Source organism: Syngnathus floridae, chromosome 14 (genome assembly GCF_059516105.1).
Source record: "Syngnathus floridae isolate MCC-2025c chromosome 14, RoL_Sflo_1.0, whole genome shotgun sequence".
Classification (NCBI taxonomy): Eukaryota; Metazoa; Chordata; class Actinopteri; order Syngnathiformes; family Syngnathidae; genus Syngnathus; species Syngnathus floridae.
This window is the reverse complement of record NC_142426.1, coordinates 13,052,037-13,062,625: the sequence shown is the minus strand read 5'-3', so window position 1 is coordinate 13,062,625 and position 10,589 is coordinate 13,052,037. Positions and strand designations below refer to the sequence as shown.

Genomic DNA, 10,589 nt, shown 5'->3' with positions numbered 1-10,589 from the left:
ACAGCTGCTCATGCACTGCAGAGGTTTCTTCCGGTGAGTAGGGGGCAGTGGGCTATTGTTGATGACATCTTGTTGCGTCACCCTTTTCTTTCTTTTATTTCCCGGTCACGTCTACTCTGGAGCTATACGTGTAGCTCGCTAGTTTCCTACTAGCCTACATACGGTATGTATCAATGTTGTGGCATTTTTGAGAATTGAATAAAGCCGTTTGCGGTTATAGGATATGGAAGGATCTGCCGCCTTTTTCAATTCTATACTGTGCAAGTGAGTGAAGGACCCCAAAAATGACAGTTTGCTTCATCCCAACTCACCAACACCGGAGATGTCCTCCACTTTCTCATCGTTCAGCGCAAGGGAGGTGTCGTTCATGTCGACAGACGACACGGACACATCCAGCTTCTCCGACAATTCAGCAGGTACGGGGCTCAAGGCAGCCACTCCAGAGTCAGACAAGCCTGTAAAAACAATTAGGAGAAAGAAAAACAAAACATCACTGTGTCTGACAGAAGTCCAACCAGGTGTTTCTACTCAACTCACCAGGATCCATGACAGGAGGAGGAAGAGAAGTACTTTGGAGGGTGAGCTGACTCAAGTCTAACACATCCTCACTTGGGCTTGAAGGTGCCATCAAGGGTGCCTATCACATTTATAGGTTCTATTTAACGGCCATGGCAGCATGACTCAATATTGGCCATGAGTAAAACAAGCATGGCAGAGGTGCTCCTTTTCTTGCTGGTTGTGTACCGTACCTCTGTGAAGCCGTGGTTAGGCACTTCTGGAGGTGGCTTCTCCTCCGGAGCAGGGGGCCCAGGGGTCTTGGGTGTTGATATGTCAGGATGAACAGGGATTCTATGCAGGTAACCATAGCCAATGCCACAACCTAAACTAAAAGTATGAATCAGTAAAAGCAACAAAATCAGTTATGAACCAGTGCTTTTGAAAAAAAAAAATGAACGTTGCTTTCAAAGAGCCGACAAGAAAATACAAGGCTGCTCCCCTATTCTCCTTTGTATTTCCTGCGTGCTCCATACCTTCCCTCGCCTCCCCATGCACCATTGGGTGTGACCACAACCTCTCGGCAGTCGTCCGTGAGTGCGCTGTACACCAGCAGCTTCACTTGCTTCCCCTCATGGGCCTCAATCAGCGAGAAGAAGTCTTCTGACTAGAATTCAGTAGGTTCGATGAATAACTGGAGTTCAGCCATCTTGTTACGCTCATATTGGCTAATAACGTACATCTTGCAACAATTGATCTGCTCCAACGATGTAGTCAGTGTGGGAATGGAGGCCTGCCAGCGCAGCAGGTGAACTGGCTTCCACATCCTTGGGGAAAACAAATGTGACTGACCTTTCTTAAAGGAGGGACTACATGAATCATTTGAAGTGAATCACAGTCATCCTCACCAGAACATGCCAAACATTCTCATTGGCTCCTTGGAAGCTGCAGAAGCGAACACTTGCCCCCAGCAAGCCTTGTCCTCCCCACATGTTGCTCGGCGTTACCTCCAACTCACGAATCATCATACTCTTGGTGCTGTACACTTCCATGCTCACCGCTTTTTCCATATTGGCTTTCAGGACCTCCTTCAACATGTCGTTTTCTACATTCTGATACATAGCAATGACAAGTCAAAGGCGTTCTATTTATGTCTGCTCCATCTATGGCTGTACTTACAAGTCTTTTGTGATCCAGAGACAAAATGAAGTCAAAGAATGGTTGCAGTCCACATTTCTCCGCAGGAGAATTCGGCTGCACCTGCCACAACCCAGGTTCGTTTGAATCATAATAATAATGAAAATCAAGTGAAATATAGCAACTCTATTGCAAATACTGACACCAAGAACACAATATTCACTTTACAATGTGTATCTTTCGTCTGTAATTTGCAATGGCAATGCGTCCAGAAGTGCCACCTCGACATGTTCGACCGGTACAACTACTTAGTTAGCTGTTAGCACGGATAAGCTGCGCTTCTGGCTGCCGACCCGAAGTAACTCAAAGCAGAATAAGTGCGTCAATCAAAACTTACACCGTGGACGTGATAGCCATACGTTCCACCGTCGGATACATCCGAACTTTGGGTCAAACCCATCTCGTCAGGAGACTTCAAAAAACTAAAATAAAGAGAAAATATGACACGTAAAATGCTCACATTTGACCGTCCGCGGCCATATTGCCTGCAGACAAAAGTAATCGAGTACAGATGCCATCGACCTATCGAACGCTCTTTATCGTGTCTTCAATCAAAACTCATCTTTCGTGAATTGCTGCCCTCTTCAGGCTGATCTTCTCACCGCAAGTTTTTTTTTGTGTGTGTGGCGTCCTCGCCAACGTGACGTTAACACTAAATGTTAGTGCAGTCTATCGCCAGCCATCTCTCTCCTGTCTTGTTTTCTCTGCCATTTGCCCCATATTATGAACAAAACCTACGTTCCTCCAAGCTTTTCTTAACTCAGTGTTCTTCACTGATACCTGTGAGTACATGTGCCTCCAACCTCGCTGTGGATTTTGCAGGTTTTCTTTGTGCTCTCAATTTCCTACACCATGAGTAGGCAACTCTGGTGTGCTGCTGTTTTCCATGTCTCCCTGTTGCAACACACCCGATTCAATCAGGGAGACATAGAAAACATGCAGGAAGCCTAACCCTCGAGGACCGGAATTGCCATCGCCACACAATGGAAAGGTGTTTATTTTAGCGTACCCTCAGTCAGACGGTTCAGAAAGCCTCCAGTTCAGCTGCAACCCTGGAAAAGAAATCTCTGAAATAATTTAGTGCCTGACTATTTTTGTTCCCTGAAATAAAGACTCTTTTTATGTTCTGTAATGGAATGACCACATCGGATTGGATGATTTACTAAATAAATAGCTCCATTTATTACTACAGTACATAAATATATTGCAAGGCATGTAATCACAACTCATTACCAGTCCTGATAATGACTAAGCTATTTGACACAAACAGTTTTTCCAATAGCTTCATATATAAAGTGGGTTGTTTTGCCAATTAGCAAAATAATTGTAATAATCTGTTTATATTTTGAGATAGGTGCTCATGCTCCAAGTGGTTCATACACATATCGTCTAATTTCCATATCAAAAATTCTGTCTTTTAGTCGCAATGGTATCCATGGGAAGGAAATAACAAATCAAAGTGGGCATAAAAGTTCATGAAATAGAAATTCAGCATTACAAATAGAACTGTATTGACTCCACTGAAAAACAATAGCAGTAATAAAAAAGAAAAAACGTTAATATCAGGGGTGGGGAAAAAAACCTAAACTCTAAATTCTTCTTCTCAAACACAGCTTAGTGTCTAATCAAAAATGTCCATTTGATTCACAAGGCTGCTCTGGGCTGGGCTGGGCTCCGTCACGCCAATCAGAGACTCCAGGAGGTAAGTGCTTGAGTCACACTGTGGCAAATAAACGGAGCTGATCAGCTGGAGGTGCTGAAAGCTGTCTGTGTGTCTGTGCTCTTTGAATGAGCTGTGAAGAGGTCCAGAGGGATAGTCGCTGTCAAAAAACTCCAGGTCCGACTCGGACGAGAGACTCGGGTCCAAGTAGCTGGATGAATAGTCCAGGGTAGGGGAGGGAGTATTTGGATAGTCTTCGAGGGAATCCTCGTTGTCAACGGGGGGGTCTCTGGCTTGGTTTGCATTTTCATCGAGATAATCGGTCACTGCGACCGAGTTGGCTGAAAGTTGTCCCATTCGGTCAGCTGTCCTGTTGGAGTTACAATTGCTGCTCCCCAGGTTCAGCGGTGCTGCCATAAGTCTCATTTGGTGACACATGGAGTCATTATTATTGTCAGAATCGCTGAGGCTACAAGGCACGCCTTCGCCATTGGCAGGAAGCGGCCCGCCGTCGCAATCGGAAGAAGAGCTGGACGATTCAGTCATGTCGCTACTGCAGCTGCTCTCTTCCACTACTGCTCGCTCCGGGAGAAAATGAAACGTAGGACTGGTGGGAATCGTGAGAGCGAGATCGTCGTCTTCCAAGGAAAAACCAAAAGGGCGCCTCTTGAATGATTCATTGTTCACAGGAAGAGTCTGACTCTCAAGCTCTTCCGAGCGTATCGACCGCTCCTCCCGACTTGTTTCATCTTGCAGTCGCCGCTCTAAATTGAGTCGCATGATGGTGTGGATGTAATGCGTCCGCACACGTTTGGAGTCAAACTCGACGTGTCCCTCGGTGTTTCCGCAACCATCCTTAGTGCAGCCACAAGGGAAGCTGAAGCGGTCCACCTGAGGGTGAGAGAGATCACGCCGCCAAAATATGACTCTTGTCTCCGGTGGACTCTGCCATACTGTCTAACATCAATTGCTCGCTTTACTTTCAGTTGATTGTCACCTCATTTTGATCTTATTTTGTGTTTGTTTTTTGTTGTATGTCTGTGGGTCTTACCTGACACTTGATGCCTGCCAAGCTGCAGGCACATGTCTCGGGCTCACAAAAGCCTTGGCAGTCACATCCACATGCTTCCCTGGACAAGCGCAGAGAATGAAGCTGCTTCTTCTCTCCCTTGTCTATGCGCTTCACCCCTGAGGCTAGGAGGAGAGCCTGCCGCTGCCTGGACGAATACAACGGCAGGGAGCCTCCATTGTCCAGCTCGGCCTCGCTGATGTGGACGTCGTCGGCTGCAACTTGGTGGACTGCGAGTTGACCCGCTTCCTTCTGCTCAACGGCGGCCGCATTGGTGGTCAGCTATAATAAAAGCAGTCTAAGTGAACTGATTCTTCATTACTATTATTATTATAAAAAATATAAAATTATAATTATTATCATTATTATTATTAAGACAATGTATATTAGTATCCAAGGTGGGCAGTGCACTCACATTTTGTTTGGATGCATCATTTCTCTCCTCTTCTAATGTGAGCAGGTGCCTTTGCCTACGCCGGCGCTTTTGGTCCGACGCGTGCTCCGCTATCGTGTACTTGTGGAAGGTGCTGTGGCGCCGCATCATGCCCAAAGTGGCACCACCGTGACTGGGCACGCTGGTGAAGCCCTGGCAGCGAGGGAAACTGAAAACAGCAACTTGGTCAAAGCGCACACGACACCGCCTCTTGACCAGCTGTGGCTTTTTCATGATGGACCTGACTGAGAGAGCGAGAAAGAGAAAGGAAAAGATGTACAAGCGTTAGTTTGCTTCTTTCAAAAAATTAAATCCCCAAATGATTCATACGTTGATCAAAAAAAAGGATTCTGGTCATCTAAAAATGTACTGCTATGATATTATCTTACAACATTTTTTAAAGCTATATTGACATTTCTCTTTCTATTATGTAATGTTCAGCATTTGGAATTTGGCAACACTTTTGGCCTTTTCTACAGGTCAAACTCCGACTTCAGAATTGATCCACTTGTCTTCAAACTTTGGGTGTTTCATCTAAAGATCTTTGTGATGAAAAGGAAAATCAAAGAGCGCGTGATGGAAATCTTTTGTCAGTGAGGTCATGCGCCACTAATTGCCTCGTTTAACAGTTTGCTTTCAAAAAGCTTTTCTGACCTTCACACATAATTGAGGGTTGAGAATTCCCACCGCTCAGTAAACAAGTGAAGCCAGCTGACTAAGCTAATCTCATCTCAGGCATGTCCAAAAAGCATGCTCTGCACTCAGCCTGTTTGCACCGTGACTCACAAACGGCATCATGCTAACTGACTGATACAAAACAATTGAGTCCATTCCATGACACCCGATTGCTCAAACAAATGATCTCCTGCACAGACAGCACGGGCGAACAGTTCTGGTACTGACATGATCAAAAACAGCCCTAAGCTTAGCATTTTCATATCAGTAAGTCATAATATGGCTGCTGTCGTGCGATAAGGGACACACTCCTAGAAAACATGAATGGGAAGGGGCTTCAGACGGCTCGGATACTCACTGGGTAAGCCGGCGGGCGCCGAGGGGCTGTGAAGTGTCAAATCTGCCGTCCCGCTCTCACCGTCGGACTCCCACTCTGAAGATGCGGGTGAAAACGACGGTGGTGAGGAGGAAGAGGAAGAGTAGCTGGGGTTTTCCTCAAGCGCTGCAAACTTCCGCTTCAGGACACCTGCCATTGTTTTGGCTGTGGTGGTTGAGTTACAGTCTACATGGGCCAAAAAAAAAAAATCAAGTTCAAAACATGCACCAGGTAACACGCAAGAACAGAAATTTCAAACCCAATCAATTGAATTGCCTGCTAATTAGCATTTTTATTTGTATTTGACCGTTTGACTCAGTCAATAAACAGTAGCACCAGTGTGACTGCTCTCCTTTTTGTCACTTCACTTGAGCAATGACACAGCCGTATAAATTCAGCAAAGCAACAAAAAAAAAAACATGACAGCTCATGATTAAAAAATAAATAAATAAATACAAACATTTGGGGCACTCATATGTGAAGCGAGCACTTCTTTTGGATTTTGCATGTCAAACCACTAGCTTTGTGCTTTTTAATGACCCTTTCCCTGGAGTCATTTGACACACAGAAGAAGGAAACGGCTCTAATTAATAGAACAAATTATCATTAAAGTGTAACGCCGCCAAGTCAATCTGTCATAAAAACCTGCCCAATTAGGGAAGCAATTATCAAGTTCCCCCGTGGTTATGCTTATGGGTCACAATAGTGAAGTAGGTAGAAAAGAAGATAGACAAGATAGACACTCCACCTTTTAAACATCTCATTGCGCTAAAATTGGCTACATCATTGAATTCTACCCCTAAAACAAATGCATTAATCAATAAAATAACAGTATTTGGTTCAGTTTTGTGTGACTTCTGGGAAAATAAGAAACAAAGGACTTCATTATGCACAGTACTGTGTAGCATTCTCTTAAAGTTCAAACGCAAGGTGTTGTTTTAACAAAAGAGCTGCTGCATCTGTGCTGGCCGAGCCGGTTTGAAGCAACTTGTTTGCTTAAACTAATTGCATATCAATGGCACTTGCCCTTCATATTGACTCTTGAACTGAATTTTGCTCACTGAACAGCTGAGCACTTGATTTAAGTCAGTTTGAAGGAAAACATTTAACAGCTCCTTTTCTTCTTCCAGCAGGGTAATTAACATTCCAGTGATTCCTCATGTTTTTGGTGAAGTCAGTCAGGGAAAAAAAGAGACTGCTTGGAGGTTAAGAAGCTGCATTTAAGGGGACGTGGATAAAGGAAGATTTATTCAAACGTTGCAGGTTGCAACCATATCTGGGCTTTTCAGAGCATATAGCTGTCACTGTTTATTACGCAAGCAATGTGTAGAAAGTTAACGTTTGAAAAAAGCATGAAAGGCATGCATGATGGCTTGGCTGTAAGCCAAGAAAGGAAGTACAGTATGTGACTGATTGCAAGTGGTCAAACAACAACAAACAGTTTCAATGCAAATCTTTGTAGAAACGCATAGTGAAAGAGAAGAAACGGGAAATATGAGAAAAAAAAATGCAACGACTCTCAATACATGTGCTGACTTAGTCACTAATTGCCGTTGATCAGCAAGTCAGTTAATCATTACAATTCCAGCTTTTATCGTAGGCGTGGTATGAAAACAAATGTTCAAGATTCAGTAAGATTAAAGTCAGATCCTCCTCTAACCATAAAATACAGCGTGTAAAAATATACAGCAGCACTCCTTCTGGATGATCTAAACTGACGGCTTGCTTTTTTCCACCATCCTCAATTAAAAGAGCCATTCAGTGCATGTGTGCGTGTACGTGTGTGTGTGTGTGTCTCAATCAACAAATGCGTAAAAAAGAACAAGAAGCACCCCTCTGACAGTATCCAGATGCCACAGTAGTTCTAATGGCTCACTGCTTCGTTCCCATCACATGTAATGTATTTAGTAGAATATCTTACGTCAGAAAGCTCCTGTAGTCTCTCTCTCTCTCCCTCCACTGAGAAGCCATCTATTATTTAAAGGTCCAAGCACAAGCAAGCTGGGGGACAGCCAGCCAGCCACACTTGAGTTGATGGTGATGAGGGTAGTTATTAAACGTGCATCAGATCGGTGCACCAACATATGTCACACTTACAGGAACAGTGTGCGTTTTGACTGGAGGAGTCATTTCCCGAGAGCTGATAATTACAGTCATTACGTGGCTGACCCTTTCACCCCTTGCAGAGACATGTCAGTTGCAATGACAGCAGCTTTCTTATATAGAAAACTACACGCCGCCTTTCAAAACTTGTGCCTTTGAAGAGAGTCGCCCATCCAAAAATAATGATGCCGCTCTGGGGCTTTCAATGTTTATCAGTTGAGCAATAACCAAAAAGTGTACAGTACTTACTGTGGATAATACTGACGTAATAATTAAAAAATACCATGCCGAAAGCAAAATTCAGGCAGTTAAAAATACAGTGCCAGTTTAATCACTTTACTCACCACGACTTCAGAGGCAGCATAACGACGGAGGTGAAAATGTGGATTTGTGACAGAGTTGACGGTCTCTGGCAGCCAGCTGCGCCTCTCGTCGGTGTGTTAAGCTAGTGTTTCAACTGTAGTAGCAGGCGCAGGCACAGGCACAGGCACAGGCACAGGCAGCCAGCGTGAACGCCTCAGGACTTCTCCCTTCCAAAGATTACACACGTGACAGCAAGAGAATAACAGCCGCGGGATGCAACATAACCCGTACCATGGCTAATAATTACGATATAACGATACTCTGACTAAATAAAATGCTATCACGGCAGTTGTAAAAGTTGAAGAAATATATTAGGTTGTAAACCAGAACAACACATCACAACTACATTCATTTGTTACAAGCTTCAAAGCAACTGGCTGTCGTGACAAACGAAACCAAGAGTCGTTTAGTGGGATCTATCTTGCAGCACGAGTCGAGCTCGTGATTAGGATCGCTCCTCTTCGACTCCAGTCGCGTTCTGCCCTTGCAGTGACGTCACGGAAGCTAAATAAACTTTAAATCAATAGCTTGTGGTGCTTTTGATAGTTTCTTGCAGATATTGTACTTTTTGGTAATTTCATGCAACTGTTGTTACGTAAAAGCGAATGTAACAAAAAATATTCAATGTTCCTGTTACTATGTATATTTCTTCTCAACCCGATATTAGTGTAATTTATAGCCCAAGCCATGCACGTATGAACGTTTGCTCCGAAAGCGTTCCAACTATGATTTCTAGTGTTTTTCATATATGACTGATTAGACGGTCAAATCGAGACAGGATTAACATTCCAGGCCCTGCTTTAAAGATAATCACTGGCTGCTCGCTGTCCCTGACTGGGAACAAAATGAAGCTCATTGCTCAGAGTGCGTGGCAGATTAACAGATGGAAAGACAGATGAACAGAAAGACAAAACACCCTTAAGCTTGAGCTTTTGACTCCATGTTGACACCGTACATGATTTGTTGATTCAAACTCAAAAACAGCACTAACACCTGCTGGCTCAAATGAAATGGCCGAGAAAACCATATCTGTGCTGAGTGCCTGACCCACTTTAGATGAGGCGGGGGGGAGGACATTTTCACTCAAAGCGCAACTAAGTCATCCGTTTTTGTGTTTTCAAAAGTATTTTTTTGTATATTTGCAACTCACCCTTTTTTATTTTTATCTTATTTTTTCCGATATGTACTGAGAAACTTATCCAATTGTTATTTTTGTGCTGTAGCACCATTTTGTGGCAAAGGAACTATGTTGAAATTCAGTGGGGAGGTTCATTAAAACAAAAGTGGTGCTGAGTCACCCATGACACAAAACTAATGTGATATTTAAACCCATGGCTTGAATCTGTGTTTGCTGTAATGACTGTCCAAACATAACAGGGAAATGAAACGAGAGCATGTATAACTGACCCAAATTTTCAACCGGATTTCTGTTCATTTTGTTCCAGATTTGAATCCCGTTCACGGGTTAAATGCACACAAAGGCAACGTTGCGTCAGGTTTGCCTTTTTGATAGGCCGACTATTTTCCACAATGTTATCATCAACCAATAGCTCCCATCGGAACAGTGACCTTAGATGATCTTAACCCAAAGCAACTTGTCTTGGTATCGGTGTGCTTTCAGTTCCTCACGTTATGTAACTTTAAGTTAGCCTACATTGTGGCGGGGGGCCTCTCAGGTTGCTGCGAGCAAGCTCTCGTGGCCCCATTTCAGACTCAGTCAGGCACCACTACCAATGGCCCACATGGACAGTCATATTCTGAAGAGGACTGACACGACGTACGCCACATAGTCCTTCTTGAGTTTATAATCACTGGGATTACTAGTATAGTACCATGAAATGTTACTTTTAGTTTTCCGAATTTGCAAAAAAAACTGAGCTGAAGGGTTCATTCACTAGAAGTGCCATCCATGATTGCTTGGGCTTGTGTGACTCTTGTGACATCATAGTGTCATTCAAAAAAAGACTTTTCAATCTTTATTATTTACTGTTTTTTTGCTCACCGGGAATGCATAACCTGTGATAAATGCAGTGTCTCAAAGTTAAAAGTGCAATGTTAATTCATGAACATTGATTCTTTTATCTACTTACCTCCAGGAAGTTTCACGAGGACATTTCTAGTGGTGCCATTTGTTGTGTAAAAGGGGAGCATTGGCGATTGTTTCATTCCAAAGCATCATCCGTCACTCCGATTGAAAGCAAGTCAAGCCAAGCTGCAG

General features: G+C 43.7%; 2 protein-coding genes and 1 long non-coding RNA gene across 5 annotated transcripts in view; 1 reads left to right on the top strand and 2 right to left on the bottom strand.

The window, feature by feature from the left end:
- LOC148387877 (Golgi reassembly-stacking protein 1-like) overlaps positions 1-2,204 on the bottom strand; it is a 4,334-nt gene extending 2,130 nt beyond the window's left edge. The window contains exons 1-8 of the mRNA XM_088397401.1: positions 2,030-2,204; positions 1,675-1,755; positions 1,404-1,607; positions 1,236-1,322; positions 1,032-1,162; positions 750-885; positions 538-637; positions 312-455 (exon numbers count right to left, since the gene is read on the bottom strand). Coding sequence (XP_088253527.1) covers positions 312-455; positions 538-637; positions 750-885; positions 1,032-1,162; positions 1,236-1,322; positions 1,404-1,607; positions 1,675-1,755; positions 2,030-2,092 — 946 coding nt within the window. The 5' untranslated portion in view covers positions 2,093-2,204. The remainder of the gene's footprint in view (positions 1-311; positions 456-537; positions 638-749; positions 886-1,031; positions 1,163-1,235; positions 1,323-1,403; positions 1,608-1,674; positions 1,756-2,029) is intronic.
- On the top strand, positions 504-5,454 carry LOC148387876 (uncharacterized). The gene is made up of 3 exons (XR_015862849.1): positions 504-1,769; positions 2,184-2,474; positions 4,551-5,454. It is a non-coding gene; the product is annotated as an uncharacterized LOC148387876 (long non-coding RNA).
- LOC148387875 (cysteine/serine-rich nuclear protein 1-like) lies at positions 2,848-10,589 on the bottom strand. 3 transcript variants are annotated; one of them, XM_088397399.1, is made up of 6 exons: positions 10,462-10,589; positions 8,353-8,538; positions 5,888-6,091; positions 4,837-5,099; positions 4,404-4,703; positions 2,848-4,243 (listed from the first exon to the last, which is right to left on the bottom strand). In XM_088397399.1, exons 3-6 carry the CDS (start codon positions 6,060-6,062, stop codon positions 3,314-3,316), a joined length of 1,668 nt encoding a protein of 555 aa, XP_088253525.1. In that variant the 5' UTR covers positions 6,063-6,091; positions 8,353-8,538; positions 10,462-10,589; the 3' UTR covers positions 2,848-3,313. The 3 variants fall into 3 exon arrangements, with proteins under 3 accessions (XP_088253525.1, XP_088253524.1, XP_088253526.1); XM_088397398.1 differs by lacking the exon at positions 10,462-10,589 and having other exon boundaries at positions 8,353-8,747; XM_088397400.1 differs by lacking the exons at positions 8,353-8,538; positions 10,462-10,589 and having other exon boundaries at positions 4,837-5,095; positions 5,888-6,035.

Excerpts from the sequence above, each read along its gene's own strand:
- LOC148387875 (XM_088397399.1), bottom strand. The coding sequence starts at position 6,062 with ATGGCAGGTGTCCTGAAGCGGAAGTTTGCAGCGCTTGAGGAAAACCCC. Across the intron at positions 5,100-5,887 it reads GGCGCCCGCCGGCTTACCCA|TCAGGTCCATCATGAAAAAG; the intron begins GTGAGTATCCGA and ends TCGCTCTCTCAG. Across the intron at positions 4,244-4,403 it reads TGGCAGGCATCAAGTGTCAG|GTGGACCGCTTCAGCTTCCC; the intron begins GTAAGACCCACA and ends TCTCACCCTCAG.